This window comes from Dasypus novemcinctus, chromosome 5 (assembly GCF_030445035.2).
Source record: "Dasypus novemcinctus isolate mDasNov1 chromosome 5, mDasNov1.1.hap2, whole genome shotgun sequence".
Taxonomy (NCBI): Eukaryota; Metazoa; Chordata; class Mammalia; order Cingulata; family Dasypodidae; genus Dasypus; species Dasypus novemcinctus.
Window position 1 is genome coordinate 65,157,657 of NC_080677.1, and position 19,556 is coordinate 65,177,212.

The window sequence follows — 19,556 nt, forward strand, 5'->3', positions numbered from 1 at the left end:
GAGGATAGGGCACACTGGAGCATAGTTTCCCAAGTCAGTCTTCACAGCTCTGAGAACATATACTGTCTCTCATTCTCCTCTATCACCTTGCAGGTTGGAACAATGGCCATGGTCAGAGCCAGGCTGCCAGTGATCCGAAGTAGCTAATCAAAAGCTATGATCAGTAATTGGCATGTGCTCGCTCTGGATCTTGGTGAAGTGGATTTTCATGGCCCCTTCATGCCATGGGCGAGACTGCACTGCCGCCTGCTGCGAAGTGGGGCTGGGCAACTATAACCACAACATGGAAAGAGCAATTTACTGGTAATTACCATAATTTACCAGCCTCTTCCTCCCACTCTTCCCTAGATGCTATACCATGTTCTATTGGACTCTAGAGTTTTGAAATAATTGATTCAACATTTCCTGCCTGTTTATGAGTTGTTCTGGTGGAGGGACTGATTCCTGGAGCTTCTTACTCTTCCATCTTCCCACAATTCTGTCCCTTAGCTAAGTTTTTAAGGGAATCAAATATTACCCAAAGTTCCACAGAACTTATTTATAACTTTTTAAATATATAACTAGAACCCAAATAATTGTAAGTTCAACTTTAAAAGCTTATGGAAGAATTGGGTTTTTAAAGTTTGTAACTTTACTTGAATCCTAATTTTAACAAATTAAACCTCTGAAACAGCCTTTTATACATGCAAAAACACCCAAGAATTTAACAAATAATAGTGCCTCCTTTATACTGTCTGTGAAGACAAAGAGATATTGCCCTTAGCCCCATGCATGAGCACAGTAAGAATCTGTTGTTGTTCTTGTTATTGTTATTCTTGCTGTTGGTATTAAAGCACTAAACTAACTCTCTTGAGCTTAAGTCAAGAGAAGTTGTGTCATTAAAGAGCAAACCAAACCAGCCTTTATATAACACAAGATTTCAATTGATTTTAACTCACTTTAATGATTTTAAAACAATATTCAGTACTTTTAGAATAGAAGAGTTGTCTGAGCATCTTTAAAATGATAATTCCTTATAACTTCTAACCATGCCAAGAATAATCATTGATTGAATGCTGAGCCAGGGTGATTTTCATTGCAAATATACCTAAATAATATAAACGTTTCTAGATGTCTTCAATCAATCAAAATATTTCAATGCATATTTTGACAGTAATAATACCAAGATATTTCACTTACTTATAACCCCATGCAGTTATTCCTAATATGAGGGCCAGCACTAAAATGGTGCCAGCAATTATGCCTATTATGATATTGGTACCAGCAACACCTAAGGGGAGAAAAGAAACAATGAAGGTCAGTTTATTCATTGAAATTTTGATATACATATCTTTCAGAAACTTTATTCTCCAGATTTGTTATCATCACACTAACAACATTATTTTTTTAATGTGGGTATTTTTCGAAGGAAAGAATAATCAACCATAACTTACCAACCCCCATCAGTTTTCCAAAATTTCTTTGTACACTTCTTTTTAAATTCTTGCCCAAGTACATTTTTACACAATAATATTTTCCATGTATTTTTCTGGAAAATATGATGAGGCCATTGAACTATATGAAGGAAGAGTAAATATAAGGGGAATAATATAGCCCTATACAACTGTTTTTGAATAACACCATTTGGGAAGAAAATTTTAGAAATCAGTGTTGCTTTTGACCCTGACCTCTTTCTTTCTCTGAAATTCTAAAAATGTTATTGTTTATATCACTCCATTCTGACAAATAATGAATGTAGTGTTGTCAGTGTGTGTGCATGTGCATGTGATATTTTGTCCCTCAAAGTGAATTTAAGCTTCTTAAGGAGAAAACATGTCTATAGAGCTATGTGATCATTGTTCAGGTGATAAAAGTGCTGGGTTGTAGTTTTTAGTCTGGTACATGATAGCTGTGGCATCCTGGAGAAAGAAAAGCCAAAGAATAAGATGTAGTCTGGTGGTTAGAGTTTTATACTGATATGGAATGAGAGCAAGGGAGCACCAGATGGGCCAGACTTGGGCAGGCAGAATTCAGGTCATGAGTGAAACTCAGGACCCAGTAATGGTAGGGTCATGTGAGCATCTGTTTTCAGGCAAGCTGAGGTGTAAACCTTAAGGAAGCCATGCCAGTAAGAGTGACCTAGCCAGGTGAAGTCCTAGTCAACAAACTCTAAGGATGGCCAAGAGCAGAAAAGGAAGGCCTGAGTCCTGGTTCTGATTCCAGGAGGCCCATTTTGCTGACAATGATTTATAGCAAATGTTTAATTGTGGTGCTTGCACATAGAACAGCTCACATCTGTCCTTGTCTTTACACCTGAAGCTTCCTTCCAGACATCAAAGGTCCACGATGATGGGCAACTGGAACAGATTTCAATTCCTCATGATAGAAGGGCAGCCTCTTTGAGAGTTCTCAGGAGTCATGTCAGATGGCAAGTCTAGGGCATCTGAGCAGACTTCAGACACTAGCCTGCCCAGATCCTTGAGGGATAGGTGGGTGCAGATGTCACTGGCTCTTCTGGGTCACTGGGGTTTTCTTACACTAAGGCCTAGAATATCTGTTCTCCCTTCCTTTTCTTCCAGGGATTTACAAGGAGCAATAAACTTGGATGCTAATCTTAATGGTTTCTAAGCAGTGGTATGACTTTTGACAAGTCACTAAAATCCGTGGGCCTAAATATTCCCTTCTCTGCATTAATTGTTAGCCTGAACGCCACACTACCATTGCTAAGACTGGGGTGTTTGAAATCTTAATCATTCTGTGACTTGATTAAAATTACATTGGCTGAGAATTTTAACCTGTCTGGATGATTACAATGAACTTTTTTTTCCTCCTTTTTTCCTCCTCCTTTGGCATCAAATGGACCTCAGGATTTGAGCACTGTTAATGCAAAAGAATAGTTGGTAATGAAATGATAAAGAATTTTAAATGGTTTAAACCCATTTCCTTCTGTAGCAGATTAAAATACAATAGGTAATTTTTTTTTTTAAAGATTTATTTATTTTTTATTTAATTCCCCTCCTCCCCCAGTTGTCTGTTCTCTGTGTCTGTTTGCTGCGTCTTGTTTCTTTTGTCCGCTTCTGTTGTCGTCAGCTGCACGGGAAGTGTGGGTGGCGCCATTCCTGGGCAGACTGCACTCTCTTTCATGCTGGGCTGCTCTCCTTACGAGTGCACTCCTTGCGCGTAGGGCTCCCCTACGCGGGGGATACCCCTGCGCGGCGCGGCACTGCTTGCGCGCATCACCACTGCGCATGGGCCAGCTCCATATGGGTCAAGGAGGCCCGGGGTTTGAACAGCAGACCTCCCATGTGGTAGATGGATGCCCTAACCACTGGACCAAGTCCATTTCCCACAATAGGGAATTTTTACATCATCTGCTGCCTCAGCACCTTCGACCTTATTGTTAGGTCCCTCGGTGACCTCACCTGACACCTGCTTATGTAAGATAAATAGCATTTCCCTCTTCTCCCTGCATCCTACCTGGGTTCACACCCCTGTGAAGGTCAAACACAAACCCTCCAATCCTCACTCTTCCTTGATCAACCCTGGAGCTCACTCTGTGAGGTGTGCTGCTCCTCTCTGTTACAGGACCTGCAAGTACTCATTAACCTACCTTTCCCACATCTCCGGTACCATTCATCTGTCACACTCAACTAGCTATATAAAAAGCTTTACAATATGACATCCAAGGTATGAATTATTTCAGATATCTGCATTTAATTTCTACTTCTCCAGTTGGGCCACCCTAGCTTTTAGAACTGTAACTGTCATTTCTTACTCATGTCGTTACATAACTGCCAGTTTACATTTAGCACTAGCAAGCTACAGAGCTGGGGTTGAATGTGGATAAGACTCTAAATGAAGAATATTAAATCAACATAACATTTATTAAACAATTCTTTAATTTTTGCTTTCTTATTTATTCAGTCCAAAATATAAAAATTTCCCTTTAAATTCATATAGTTAAGAATTAAGAATTAAAACTACCTTCTACATTTGAAAGAAATTTTAGGGTGTACTGATAGCACCAAACAAGCTCAATACTTGAAAAGTCTTACTCTGAGGTAGACTAGATAAGCCTAAATCAGTAGAATAAGTTATAGTCAAGATTACATATTATTTTTAATTTAATGGAAATGACCACTTTCATAAGATGCACCCCAGCTGCATATTATAACTCATTATTGTGTGGGATTGATTTATATTAATATTTAATTGAATTATCATAAAAATAATTGAAATGAAAGTTCTGTAGGACAGTTTTCTCTTTCCTTCTGTATAAAGACTAAGTGAAGTACCTACCATTGCCAGACAGAGTTATGCCAGTCTTTGCATCATCATTGTGAGGGAAGTAAGTGTTACAGTCTGCACCTGTCCAGTGTCTGTTACACACACACTTCAGTTCATTACTGCAAACCTGAAATCCAAAATCAATATAGAGTAAACATCGACTCTACAGAGTACAGAGTAATGAAAGATAAATGTTAATTTCTGATTATTATATGCATAGAATTTGATGATACTGAAGAAATCATTGGTACTTTCTTCCCAATACTAATTCTTTTATTTCTTACTCAAGTACCTAAGAAATTTTCTAGAGAATGCTGTTCCAAACAGAACAATACATTTTAAGAGGAATTCATCTCTATGTATAAAAAAAAATCAATGAAATTATTCTTGTTTTGGCTTTTATTAATTTAAATCTTATAAGAGGAAGATGGGAAAAATTAAGCAGAAAGTGTCAATTATCCAAAATAAAGTGTTCTTTCACAGAAAGGGTCTTCATGCAAAAATTTTATTAATTTTTAGGAAGCTGAATGAGATAGATAAATCCAACAAGGAAGAGAAGGCCCAATGCTTTATGGTGGTCTAAGAAAAAAGCTTCACAAAGCTATAATTTTGGCACCTCAACCCAAACCACAGAAAAGAATAGCTGCTTCGGGATCATGGGAACAAAGAACTTCCAAAATTGGGAAAACTTTCACATATGACTGATACCAATTTTATATTTTTTTAGGTACTGGGAGTTGGGAATTGAACCCGGGACCTCAAATATACGAAGCTGGTGCCCAACTCCTGAGCCACATTGGCATCCCTGAGCTGGTTTTTGTTTTTTTCAGGAGGCACTGTGAACCAAACCTGGGACCTCCCATGTGGGAGGTAGGCGCTCAACTGTTAGAGCCATACTCACTCCCCCAAGTTTTAAAAATTAAAAATCTCTCTCCATTTATTTATTCAGGAAATTGAGCCTATATATAGATTTAATAATTCAAAACAAGTTCAAATGGAGTAGGAAGAAAGAAAGAATAGTTAGCTTTGAGTCTGAGAAGTTTTTCCTAAGGCAGGTCTTTCCCACTTGATTTCTTTTGTCTGCTCTAATCTGGCAAAAGATAACATATACCCATATCTAAATGTAACCATAAATAAATCCCTTTAGGGACTACAGATTAATGAGTATGTAGAAAGGAAAAAGCTTAGAGTTAAAGTGAAAGGCCTTGAGCCACCATTTCACCAGTCTCACTATAGAACCTTAATAAAATCAGCTGGCCTCTCCAAGCCTCACTCTGCATGTCATATGACAGTAACGGTGATAGAGTGACAAGAACAGACCTGATACCTGTGCACAGTGATCATAATAAATGGAATCAGAGCTAACATTTATTTAACACTCACTACATCCCTGGCATTAAGTGCTTCATTTATTCTTCACAACAGTCCTATAAAGTAGGCACTATCATTATCTCCAGTACACAGAAGACAAAACTGAATCACAGAGAGGCTAAGAAGTTTGCTTAATATCATCCAGCTAATAAGAAGCAACCGAGACTATCTGCCTTCAAGCCCATACTCTTAATTACATAATGCATATATAATATATAAAGAATATCTACTGTATTTCTCATTTTAATTTTTGGTCATATATAGAGTTGAGACACTGTAAGTTAAAAGTACATAGAATATAACACCTCTGTATTATGCATCATTATTGTATATGATTCAGATGCTATTTGCTATCTTGATTCCCTTATGTTATTATTTTTTTATTCATTCATTAAACAAATGGTTACTAAACAATTATGCATGATTTCTGTGTTATATACTCAGGATTTTAAGGTGAGTAAGATTTGGCCATTCGTTAGTTTGTGTGGTCAAGAAATAATTACATTATTCTTTTCTCCTGTTCCCAACGAAAGCATTTCCTCTCTAATATCCTTTTAGTGATTAAGGAAAGAACTTTAGCAAACCCCCATTTGTAGGAGTAGAACAACTCACTTTATGCTTTCTCTATTCTGATGAACCACGGAATTCCTATCCTTTGGCAAGGAGTGACAATTAGTAAGACCTTTTTTTAAAAAAATATTTATTTTTTATTTCTCCCCTCCCCCCCATTCCCCTTATTGTCTGCTCTTTGTGGCCATTTGCTTAGCATTCTTCTGTATCTGCTTGTATTCTCATTAGGTTGCTCCAGGAACTTATCCTGGGACCTTCCAGAGTGGGAGAGATGCAATTACTCTCTTGTGCCACCTCCGCTCCCAGTTCTGCTATGTCCTCTTATTTTCTCTCCTCAGCGTCTCTTGTTGCATCATCTTACTGAGCCAGCTCTCCGCAACAGCCGGTACTCCTGCGCAGCGTGGCTTTCCAATATGGGGTGGCATTCCCACGTAGGGCAGCACTCCTGTGCGAAACCGCATTCCTGCGTGGGCTGGCACTCCACATGGGCCAGCTTCACCACGTGGGCCAGCTTGTCCTCACCAGGAGGCCCTGGGCATTGAACCCTGGACCTCCCTGATGGTAGATGGGAGCCCAATTGGTTGAGCCACATTTCCCAGTAAGACCTTTCTAAGTAAATTCTTGGCATATCCCTCAAGGATATTCAAGGAATGACCAGGATTGAAGGTTTACAACTCCAAGACCAGTTTAAGCAAAGAATCTAGAATGAGGATAGAGAGAAAATCATAGCACATCCTAAAAGAAAAAGTAGCAAAAGAGCTTTTGTTAGTATAGGAATTTCTAACTGAAAATGACACCATATCTACTAATAGAGCATGAATATTTAACATATAAACTTTTTTAGGACCTACATTATCAGATAGATGACTAAAAGATTAGATTTAAAAGTCTTTCAGGGAAGTGGATAGGGCATCCGCCTACCACGTGGGAGGTCTGCGGTTCAAACCCCAGGCCTCCGTGACCCATGTGGAGCTGGCCCATGTGCAGCGCTGATGTGTGCAAGGAGGGCCATGCCAAGCAGGGGCGTCCCCCGCATAGGGGTGCCCCACGCGCAAGGAGTGTACCCTGGAAGGAGAGCCACCCAGTGCGAAAGAAACTGCAGCCTGCCCCAGAATGGTGCTGCACACACGGAGAGCTGACACAACAAGATGATGCAACAAAAAGAAACACAGATTCCTGGTGCCGCTGATAAGGATAGAAGCGGTCACAAAAGAACACACAGCGAATGGACAGAGAGCAGACAACTGGGCGGGGGTGGGGGGGAGAAATAAATAAAAAATAAATCTTAAAAAAAAGAAGGTCTTTCAAAGAACTCCATTCTTTCTTATCTGCAAGAAACGTTTCCCTAAATTTCTCTGTTTTTATTTTAAGGACAGACTCTCAGCTGGTATACACCAGGGTGGCCAGAGCAGTTTATGATTTGTCCTGACTAGTCAGTGCCTGTATCATACACAATTGTTAAATATCATGGCCATAATCCCTACTTTTTCTCCCCCCTCTATTAAGCCATTAGAGTTTTTAGAAACTTACTCCTAGTTCACTTATAGAAAACACATTATATTATGTGAGGTTATAGTAACAAAATAAGAAAGGATGGTGGAAAATTTTGGTTAAGAAGGTATAGCAGCTTGGTATGGTTATGAATTCCAAAAATAGATATTGGATTATGTTTGTAATCTGGTCTGTACCTGGTAATGATTAAGTTATGATTAGTGCTTTTATTGGGCCACATCATTAGAGAGTTGAGTCCCCACCTAAAATCATGGCAAAAGACAGAGTTGAGGGTTTTTGATGTTGGAGTTGGATGCTGAAGCCTTAAGCTGGAGCCCCAGGAAGTAAACTCACAAAGGAGAGAGAAGCCAGCCCCAGGAAGAAAGGAACCTTGAACCCAGAGAGAAGCAAGATCCTAGAAAGAAGGGAACCAGGAAGCCTGAACCCCTGCAGTCTTCAGCAGCCATCTTGCTGCAACATGAGAAAATAGACTTTGGTGAGGGAAGTAACTTATGCTTTATAACCTGTTATCCATAAGCTCCTACCCCAAATAAATACCCTTTATAAAAACAAACCAATTTCTGGTATTTTGCATCAGCACCCCTTTGGCTGACTAATAACAGAAGATAATGCTGTTTCTTATTCCCAAATTTCTCAGATTACACAACAGAAATATTAAAATGACTATGATCAAATAAGCATTTATATACTGTCTAGAAACTCAGGTAATCCTGCTTTTCTATAATTAGGAAAACCAGTTTAGGGTCATATCTATTTCTGTGATATAAAAGAAAGTAATAGTTTCTCCATGCATGGTACTGAATACTTACTCCATTTCCTGAACAAACAGTGCCTTCTTTATTGCTCAAACAAGTACTAAAGTTGAATGAAGCCACAGGAAGACACCTGCGTTCTAAGCACATCATTTGTGGACCACATGGTGTCCCATCTTCCACATAGCCAAGATCCACATCTTCTTCAAGCTTAACATGTCCACCACTATGAGTAAATTGAAATAAAAAAGAAAATGGGATTCTATTAATCTACATTTACCCTGAGAATGTTTTAATACTAAAAAGTGGGCAATATCACTTCCCACATTTTCTATTTATTGGATTTTAAAAATACAGTAGCATAAGCATTTTCAACCTCTAAATAGAAGTAACTGAATCTTTTTTCATTTAAAAAATTTTATTAAAGTATCACATTCTTTTGATCCAAGATTTTTCAGAAAAATTGATATATTTTAGGACAGAAATACAATAATAAAATAGCAAGGCCCTGAATTGAAATGTCTTTATCATTTTCCTTTGGCTACCATGTACAAGTCAAGTATGCCATTATTGCTAGTGTTAGATTTGATAAGTTAAGTGAGTTTCAAGAATTTCAAGTGCTACCAGCCTTTCAAACAAGGATTAGAGTTGATTTTGGTTTAATTTCCCCAAAAAGTACGATATTTACAAATAATATTTGAGAATGCCTGAACTGTAACTTAGGTATTCAATAATAAGCCCATAAATAAGGAATAAAAAATAAACACTTAGGATACGAATTGAAAATGTATATTCCTAACCAATTTTTTCATATTGTACCATATCAATGTTAGCACAAAAATCCCCATTCTTTTTGTTTATATGCATGCAAATAGTGTAAAAACATATAAACTGTGTTTTTTTAAAATGAAATAAAACAGTTCCTTGCACCTATTCCTCCACTTAAAGGAGGAATAAGTACTCTTAATTTATTATTTATTATACTCAATTTATTATTTATGTCTGCATCTTTAAATAATGGGCTTGTATTACTATTTCTTGATTTTTACATTTTAGGCATTATCAGCTGATTTCTCTATGGAATACTTCTTTCCTTCCCTAACCTACAAATGCACATTTCCCTTTCCTCTATTCTACCAACACACATTTTTGTTTAATCAATAGTTAAATAAACATGTACATTATTATGACTATGTAAACATTATTCAGCTGAGCCATGCAGTATGTCATGATTAAACCCTTACTTTTCCCACACAGCTTTTTGTTTTCCCTTAGACAAGTATTTTATTTGTTATTTCTTTGCTTAGTTTTCTATTATTTTATCACTAATCTATCCCTCTCTGCCCACTATCAAAAACTCCTCTCAGTATGTGTTGGAACATCAGTTCATCTTCTTGGAGAAATCTCTCCTGGACCTTTCTAACCTGCTTCAATCTGGCCTGGTTTCCATATGCTTGGTATGAAGCTGCATATCTTGAATCTCCCTTCACCATCAATTTGAAGGTCACCCTATCTCTCTTCTTTGGTGGGTGTCTTATTTCCTATATTCCCTGCCTTTCCCTTTCTTGGTTTACTCCTTCATTTTGGTTGAGTGCATCTTCCAGTCGCTCCCTAAGAAAATGTACATGGGGCAAATTCAGGGGAAACTTACATACCTACAAATATCCTTATTTTCTATCCTAACACTTGATTATAATTTGCCTGGGTTCAAAATTCTAGTTTGGAAATAACTTCCTTTATTCTCTGCTGGCTCCCAGGGTTCCTACCGACAGGTTCAAAGCCAATCTAATTCCTGACCTTCTGTTTCTTCCTTTTCTCTGGAAACTTTCAGGATTCTTTCCTTTGTCCTAAGATTCTGAAGTTTCATAATGCTATGTATAGATGTGCCTCTAATTTTACCCATATACCTAGCACCTGGTGAGCCTATCGGTCCAGAAACTTCTCTTTCAGTTCTAGACAATACTCCTGAGTTACTCATTAATGATTTCCTTCCCTCTATTTTTTTCTGTTCTTTATTTCTAAGCTAACTTACTGAGCTTCTCTCTATTCTATTTCTTTGCTTTTTTGCTCTATTTTCTGACAATTAATTTCAATGACTGAGTTTCATTTCTGCCATTATATTTTAATTTCCAACAATCCTTTTCTTCACTGAATATTCACTATTTTTTTTCAAGTAACACCCTATTATGGCTTCATGATAGATATATCTTCTCTCATAATTATCAATAAGTATTTGCTTTTCTGCTTGATTTTTTTCTCCTTTTTTCATATTAGAGACTTTCTTTATATATCAGATAGAGATGGCAAATTCTGGCGTTTTCTGACGATAAACATCAGTGAGGCTGGACCACTTTCATACAATCCCTGATATCAATACTCCCTGGTGTCCCCCAACATGGAAACCATTTTTATCCTCTGCAGAGTAAAAGTTCTAGTCTTTTATGAGGGTAGTCAATCTCCAATTTAGCTAAGTCAGTGAAATAATCTGTTGCTCTAATGGCTTCTTTACCAGACTTTGACCTGTCTTCTTCACTTCACTCTCCTCCCCATTCCTTTACTCTAGAAACAGATGATAGTGCCAATCTCAGAGCCTCTTGGAAGCTGACAATACACACTGGGTTGGTTCTCAGTTTTCTCCACTACTGGTTTAAGATTCAGCTTTCTTAATGATTTAATAAACCATGTCACACATCCATTTGCCTTTACACATTCCAAAATATTGTTATTGTTGCCTGTTCTCCCATTCTCTGCCTCCCTGTGGTTATATATATTCTTAAAAAAAAAAAAAAAGTCCATTTAGTGTCATTTTAATGAGACTTCAAAAGGGAACAAAAGTGGATGCATATATTTAATCTACTGTTTTAATCCAGAAATTCTCATTCATTTTCCTCAATAAGAATGAAATGCAAACTAAACTCTACAAGATTTTACCAACTAAACATATCTCAAACAACTATATAATCTTCCACATTGAACTAATTCTTATCTTCTTTTCATATCTTTTCTGTAGGGATTTACTCAGTCATCTCTATGGATTAGATTCTGTTTCAGTTTACTAATATGCACATGAATTGAACACAGTAGTCTGAAACTGTGTTCCTGAGAAGAATAATGACAAATCTTCTCACAGAATGGTTAGATCATTACCTGCAGTTCAATGTTCTCCCTTGCTGCACAACTAATGTAGACGTGATTTCACCATCAAGTTCTCCAAGCCTTGGGATATTGCCAATATTGTTACACAAAAGGTAACCACAAAGCACATCCCTGTGTTAAAAGAGTACCAATTATTTACTTTACTTTCCCCTTCTAAAGATATAGCAAACCACTTAGTTAGAATGATACTCCTGAATCACTTTAGCATTTGATTTTTCATTAAATATACTATTTACTCACATGCTAAGCAAAATAAAATAAGCCCAAATTAATATGTATTCTACTTTAAAAAATATCTTCCCTGAAACTCTTAGTTGGTGCATCAAAATCTGAATTGTTTTTAGCTTTTCCTTTATTGTCCTTTAGTTCAAGAATTTAACTAAAGACAATTATCTATCAAATAGACTTCTTTTATATCAGAATCTCTTTCCCAATAACACATCACTGGATATGCTAAAGAAATTTAATAATTTGATTAGTGAATGAATAACATTTGGATAAGCTGCCCCAGAATTACAGAGGTTATATATTGCATATATTTTGTAGATTCCCAATCACATAAGCTTATCATCTCTTCTTCCATGTATTTTACTACTGCCCAAACTCTAATTTAACTTGTAAAATATTTTCACTGGTATTGAATGCTATCTTATATATTCTCTATGTCCAACACATTTTATTTAATAGAGATAATGAAATATATATATTTTAATAAATTTCTTGTGAAGGCTGACTAGTATGCCATGAAGAATATATATGGAAATATCAGGCTTTCTTAGATGAAAAAAACAGAAAAATTAGGATCTGTATGTATTGCCAACATATAAAAATATGTAATAATAATTCAATTTCAAAAATTCATTAAAAAATTATATCATCATTTTACTACATCCATCATAAACAAAAATTTTTTCTCAACACAGAAGTGATATTCATTCAACATTTTGAGTTTCATTTATTGCATAGACCTTACAAGGTACTTAGGGTATATAAAGAAAATTATACATGGTATTTATCCTCAAGAAAAATATACTCTGGATGAGAGAATAAATCACATCAATAAAAAGCTATTAAAGAGTTGGTGACAAGGCTTATAAAAAACATTACAAAGGGCCATGGAGTTTAGAAGAGAAGAGGCAGAAGATTTATTTTTAGAGTAAATCAGGAAAAAAATTATAGAGAAAGTTTTTCCAAGCTGGGCTTTGTAGGATGGATAAGTTTTTTATAGGTAATGGTGTGGGTATAAAAGGTGCTTTCAGAGTAAATACCTGCATGAGCATAGGGATGAAGGTAGTATAGTGTAAAGTGCATATGAAGAAAGGTAAGGTTTGCGAGAATTTGGCATAGAAGAGAAGCAATGACAAGAAAAATAGGTTAGGGGCAAATTGTGGAAAAGGTTCAGTACCAAGCTAAGGTTCTGTTTTATTTGTCAAATAGGGCAGCAGTTTGACATTCACCAAAGTGGTTAAGAGAGACTGCCTGGGTTCTAACTCTGCTTCTACTACATCCTAGCTACAAAACCAAACTTAGAAAAGGTAATTAATGTATCCCAGTTTCCTTCTCCATAAAATGGGGAGAACTGCCATATAAAGATTAAACAGTATAGCTTATATAAAGTGTGAAACAGTACTTAGCATATATAGAGTATACTCAATAAAAGTTGGGTTCTCTTCTTACAACTAATCAGCTATGTGGAACTGGTGAAATTTTGAACAAAAAATTGATGTGATCAAAAGGATTCAGAAGACTATGGCAGCATGTTGGCATAGAGATCCATTAAAAGACTTTTGTAATAGTTCGTGACATAATATAGGTCTTAGTTGGGGTAACGGCAATAGCAGTGGAAAAGAGGGAATGAATTAAAGATAAATGCAGGGAAATGGATGTAGCTCAAGCAGTTGGGCACCTGACTACCACATAGGAGGTCCTGGGTTCAGTTCCCGGTGCCTCCTAAAGAAGGGAGCAGGAAAGCTGACATGATGAGATGACACAACGAAGACTAACCGTGGAAAAACACAATGACAGACACAACAAGTGGGATTGGAGATGGCTCAAGCCATTGGACACCTCCTTCCCACATGGGAGGTCCCAGGTTCAGTCCCTGGTGCCTCCTTTAAAGAAGATGATCAAACAATGAATAGACACAGAGAGCAGGCAGTGAGCACAAAACAATGATGGCAAGGGGTGGGGATAAATAAATTTTTAAAATCTTTAAAAAATAAAATAAATGCAGGTGATGGTAGTACAACATTGTGAATGCAATTAACAGCACTAAAATATATATCTGAATATGACTGAAAGAGGAAAAATTAGATTCTATATATGGTAACAGAAAAAATTTATTTTAAAAATCCATGAAACTAAAGTACACAAACAGTGAATTCTAAGTTAAACCATGGTCTTTAATTAATAGTACCATTATAAAAATGTGTTATCATCAATTGTAACAAATGTTCCACACCAATGCAAGTTGTTGGTGGTGGGGTGGCATATGGGGAATCCTGTATTTTGTGCATGATTGTTCTGTAAACTCACAACTTTTCTTATAAAGGAAAAAAACAAAGTGCAGGGTTTAAGAAGGGAAGAATGAATATGAATTGGCAATTGGACAATGTGCTAGAAAGAAGGTGGAATAAAGTATTACTCTGAGGCTTCCAAGCGGGAGGACAGTGGGGTAAAGAGAACTTTGGCAAAAACAGGGATGACTTAGGAAAGTCAGAGCCAGTTCAATTCAACAGCACTAACTTTTGTGGCTTTAATTTTTGGTGCTTTTGGGATGCTGGTAAGTGCCTTCTAGGCAGAAGAGTCCTGAGGCAGCTACAAAAGTGACCTGGGTCTTAGGAGAGAGTTTAGGGTATAGTGTCAAGTTGTGAGAACCTTTTGCAAAGGTGATGAGAAGAGATGAGGTGAATAGCAAGGTCAAAGCCATGGGATGCAGAAAAGAGCAAAGTCCTGGTCTTTCAAAAACTGATGCTAGATGAGTGATGGACTTATGGCTAACTTCTCCATCTCACCGTTTGTTGCACTGTATCCAAGTTTCTTTGTCTTTCCCACAGTTACCCTTCTCAGTCCCTTCGATATTCAGTTTCTCGTAGCAGTATTTGTCTGATGCAGTCACTTCTGAAGCAGAATAAAGTTTTGATAAGTGAGGGAGGCAAAATGCAAGCTGCTCAAAATTTTTGCAGTAAGAGAAAATTACAATTCAAGGATGCTTCTTCACATGTGTTATCAATTTAAAAACTGTACCCAGAGTTAACAAGAGTTTTCCTATATCACAGATATCTATGACTCTCATTTGAAATTTGGAAAAGAAAAACATGTTTAGATCTTGATAGGATTCAGGCTATAGGTTGTAAGAATACTCCTCAGCATTTGGTCAATAATTAGGGTAAGATGCTGCCAAATGCTTTCTTGAATAAATGCTCCATTTATCTCTGTATCTGATACAAAGCATGAATTTCTTATTCAGCTCTTTTTATTAATCACAAATACACTTTAATTAAAATACTTATATACAATAACTAAAGATTAGAAAAATGGCGGTACAATTTCTACCTTGCTTAATTATTAGCAGCTATCAAAAACATGCTGAATCTCTGAAGGTCAAATAGCACTGTAAGGAATGTCAGTATTTTCGTCAGGTTTTTTATTTTTTTCAGAAGCTAGGGTTAGTTAATGGAATTATCTATGAGTTATTTCAGAATGACTATTACAAACTAATCAAAGGACAACTGTTGGTGTTCATTTAAAAACAACTAATTATGTTGGTAGTTTTTTCCCTTACTTCTTATTGTCAAGCTATTTTTTTCTCAAGTGGAAGAAAGAAAAATGCATTCCTTTGTTTAGAATACAAACATGTATTACTAAATTTTCTCCAAACATAAATGTTTCTAATTGCTTAAAAGGAAGCATACACTTTCCTTCCCCAAAAGGATTATATTAATAGCTGCCATATGGGACAATTAAGAATTTTCTTAAATCTTTTATAACTTGCTTTCTAATACAAACTGTCTTCTGACAGTGTTTAAAGCAGAAATTGTTTTCAAAAGGCTAGTGATACTTCTGTAAAAATATGTATTACACAACATTTAAATATAAATTTAAATAGAGATATAATATGATTTTCATCTAAATATTATAGATTCTTCTCTAAAAATATGACAAATTTTGAAGGAAATAACATTAAACATTCTTTTGGATATGACAGAGCTAACTTAACAGAAGGTTGTCTGGAACTAAGAAAGTTAGCTAGAGTTTAAGAAAAATATTTGAGGAGGAAAAGGCTACTTAAAATGGTTTCAGTTCCAAGTCAAGGATGACCTATCCAGAGTCCGTGTCCCTTCCATATGGTTGAACAGGTTTTGCTTAGAGGCACTCAGCTGAGGGGGGTATAAGTGGAGCTCTTCTCTCCAATCTGTACACCCTGGCATGGGCTTCATCTGCCTGGCAGCAAAGGCACCTTTTGTTTTGTCCAAAGACACTTTCCATTAGCCAAGAGGTATGTGGCTGTGCCCTCCCAAGGAGGTGCCTTTCTCTAATGTCTACAAAAGTGCCCTTGCTAAGACCTACAGTGACTTCGAGAATTCCCTAGTGATAAAATGATCAAAAATCTCCAGTCCACATGTCCTGGAGAAATCAGTCTGAATCATACTTAAAAATGATCACACTATTTACTCACTTTGCCCCCAGATGTATTTGCATTGTCTATCCCTGGTTTTACATCTTCCTCCAAAGCAAATTCCCTAAAATGGAAAGACAAAACCATTAGCAAGGCAACACCTGCTTATGTCAGATAACAGAAGAAAATATGATTGGAAAAAATAGCAGATGACTATTATAAATGCCTTTTATCTTCAGAATTGATTATGCAATATTTATTGAGTTCTTATTGTTATAAGATTTCAGTATTTCTTTCATGCTGGTGCACACAAAAAAATTATGTAGAAGTAAAGAGACCTACCTGAATACCATCACATGAATATCCATCCATTTTATGAATATTAGGGGCACACTAGAGAGAGAGAAGAGAACTATGAACCAAATTCAGAGCAAAATATCAAGCTGAACTAAACCCTTTAATATTTCCATTCTAGAAATAAAGGCTGATAATAAGATTAGTATCGTAAACCATCTGATAATAAAAACAAAGATCAGGAGAAAAAAAAGGAATACAATAATCTGTGCACTTTCCCCTAAAAAGATTAATTTACCAGAGTCAAAAAACAGTTGATTATACAGTAACAAATAAATAGAACTGACTGCAATAGGCTCAGCTAAGGCTGACATTTAAGGGCAACTTGCTTCAATACAGAAATACTCTTATTCAGAGGGAGAAAAACAAGAGCACAAAACAAAAGCAAGGAGGATGCCAATGTAGATGGAGCAATGACTACAGTTTCCTCTCTTTTGCCATGAAAAGCAATACAGCACTAACATTTAAAATGACTCTCTGAGCAGAAGTCTATTTTGAGCATGTTATAAAAGGACATGCTTGATAGCCCCATTTTTCCCTTGTAGCAATTGCATAAAATTGCTCCAAAGCATTCTTGTGTGGATATAAAAAGACAGCAATTTTAAAATTTATTATACATTTTTCTATCATTAAAGTAATAAATGATCATTTGAGAAAAGTTGGGAAATGTAAAAACACAGAAAAAATGAAAGACAAAACCTACTCACATTCCCACCACCCAAAGGCAATTGTTTTTATACTTTGGTACATTTTCTTTCCACCTTCGTCTATGAAATTTTATATTTGTACTCACAGGCATAATCAAATCGGTATCTTATATTCTGCTTCTTCTCCTCACTTTTATCAGAAAAATATCCTCATGCAATAATAAACTTTTTTTATATGTGTAATTTTTAGGGGTTGTTACACACCACACTGAGCTAACAAACCACATAGCCAATATACTAAAGCAGTCATTTAAAATTATCTCCAATTTATGCTGTACAACTAAAGCAATAACAGCATCTTTATGCATACATCATTTTGGATTTAGGATTCTTAAAAACTTTTTGCTATTTATTGTATAACCACTTTCCAAAGGAATTGCACTAATATACTTTCCCTCCAGTAACCTAACCATAACCACTTCACTATATCCTCATCATCACTACATCGTAACTTAGAAAAACATTGCTAAATTAGATAGCAAGGGAGGAAAATGTATTTACATGGAAGATTTTTAATCTCTTAGGACAACTATCTTTAAAATAAAGTCTTTTTAAGAGTTAATGTTGGTGTACCACTATTTAGTCCTTCTTTTCTAGAGAAAAAAAAAATATGCAGGCAGTCCTTGCTTTGTTCAGTGCTGAAATGCATGAATTTCAGTTTCCATGTGTGATGTTTTAAAGCTGAATATACCCCAGAAAAACACACTCTTAAATATAGTTCATTCCTGTGGGTGTAAATCCATTGTAAGTAGGACCTTTTGATAAGCCAACTTCAGATAAGGTGCAACTCACCTTATTCAAGAAGGGTCTTAATCCTATTATTGGATTCCTTTATAAGAGAATGAAATGCAGGCAGACAGAAAGAAAGCTACAGAAGTAATAAGCTGAAATCAATGGAACCTGGAAAAGAAGGAAGAGACCAGCAGATGCCACTATGTGCCTTGCCATGTGGAAGGATCGCCAGCAGTCAAGGATCACCGGCAGTCAGTCTTAAGGAAGAAAGCATTGCCTTGATGATGCCCAGATTTGGACATTTTCCTGGCCTCAAAACTGTAATATAATAAATTCCCATTGTTTAAGCCAACTCATTTCATGGTATTTGCCAAAGAAGCCTAGGAAATAAAAGCACCATGTTTGCATTAAAGAACACCAGCCCCCCCAACTACATGATTCAAATTTCAGTTACCACAGTATATTAACTGTGAGTAATTGCATAAGGTACAAACTTTGCTGCTGGCTCTTTAGTCCACAAATCACTACATCAGTAAAGATGCCCTTCATCATCAGTGATCAATCATGTCACTTCTTTCAAAGAATGACAGTGACCAGTCACTGTACAAATGTTATTCTCTTCATGCATAGACAACAAAACATATAGTTATGTTGCTTCTTTGTACTTCAGTGATAAAACCATATGACATTTTATAAAACTGGATAATTGAAAGAGGGAACTGGCCAACAAAGATGAAAATGCAGCAAAAAGAACAAAAAGTGATGACACGGGAGGTGAAATCTGAATCAAATGTTAATGGAGACACAGAAAAAATAGCTGACTGTGGGAATGTTGATCCCACTGCTGTTCAAGAGACTCTAGATGTGCATCTAAAAGAACTTAGTGAGCTTATTGACATAAAGAAAGTGGTTGTGACTAGAAGGATGAAGATGTCCCAGGGGAACAACTCTGGCAAAAACCTTTACATTAAATGAACTCTCAGAGATACTTCATGACACTGAAAGACAAAGGATAAAATGTTGGAAGTTGTTCCAAACTTAGAAAGGAGTATGTCAATTTGCTAAGGCATAGAAAAGATACTTGTTCTGAATTATAAGTTCAAAGTATTCCTGATAAGTTTCCTTTTTTAACAAAGAAAATACTTTCATTATCAATGCTTCTAATGTTTTAATTTATAGTGTACTAAATAAATATTTATTTTTTCATTTCCCTATACATTTAAAACCAGTAGTAAGTGTTTATTATTTTGACAAAAAAATTTGAAGGTCACAGGACAATTATCATTTTTCCATTCTTGATTATTAAGAACACTTTGCAAGGTTTCAGCCTGCACAGACATTTTCATGGTTCTGCACTATCATGCAAAGCAAGAACCAACTGTATACACACTAAGTTGAAACACATGAACTCTCACCAAAGTATATCCAACTTCCCCAGCTTGTCTATCTACAATTAAATGACATGAAATCCAAGAACAGCTATTAATGGTTGAGGTGAAGCAAGAAGCTAAGCAAGAG

The 19,556-nt window shown here is 36.2% G+C and overlaps 1 protein-coding gene across 22 annotated transcripts in view; it reads right to left on the reverse strand.

Moving 5' to 3' along the window:
- The window catches only part of ADAM22 (ADAM metallopeptidase domain 22), a 255,747-nt gene that overhangs the window by 38,319 nt on the left and 197,872 nt on the right, over positions 1–19,556 (reverse strand). For 11 of the 22 annotated variants that reach the window (XM_058297026.1, XM_058297031.1, XM_058297038.2 and 8 more), the window contains exons 19-25: positions 16,588–16,638; positions 16,306–16,369; positions 14,642–14,747; positions 11,619–11,738; positions 8,529–8,697; positions 4,279–4,393; positions 1,180–1,270 (exon numbers count right to left, since the gene is read on the reverse strand). In XM_058297026.1, coding sequence (XP_058153009.1) covers positions 1,180–1,270; positions 4,279–4,393; positions 8,529–8,697; positions 11,619–11,738; positions 14,642–14,747; positions 16,306–16,369; positions 16,588–16,638 — 716 coding nt within the window. Of the gene's footprint in view, positions 1–1,162; positions 1,271–4,278; positions 4,394–8,528; positions 8,698–11,618; positions 11,739–14,641; positions 14,748–16,305; positions 16,370–16,587; positions 16,639–19,556 lie in introns of all 22 variants that reach the window. The other 11 variants (XR_011648822.1, XR_011648821.1, XR_011648820.1 and 8 more) reach the window with 2 other exon arrangements.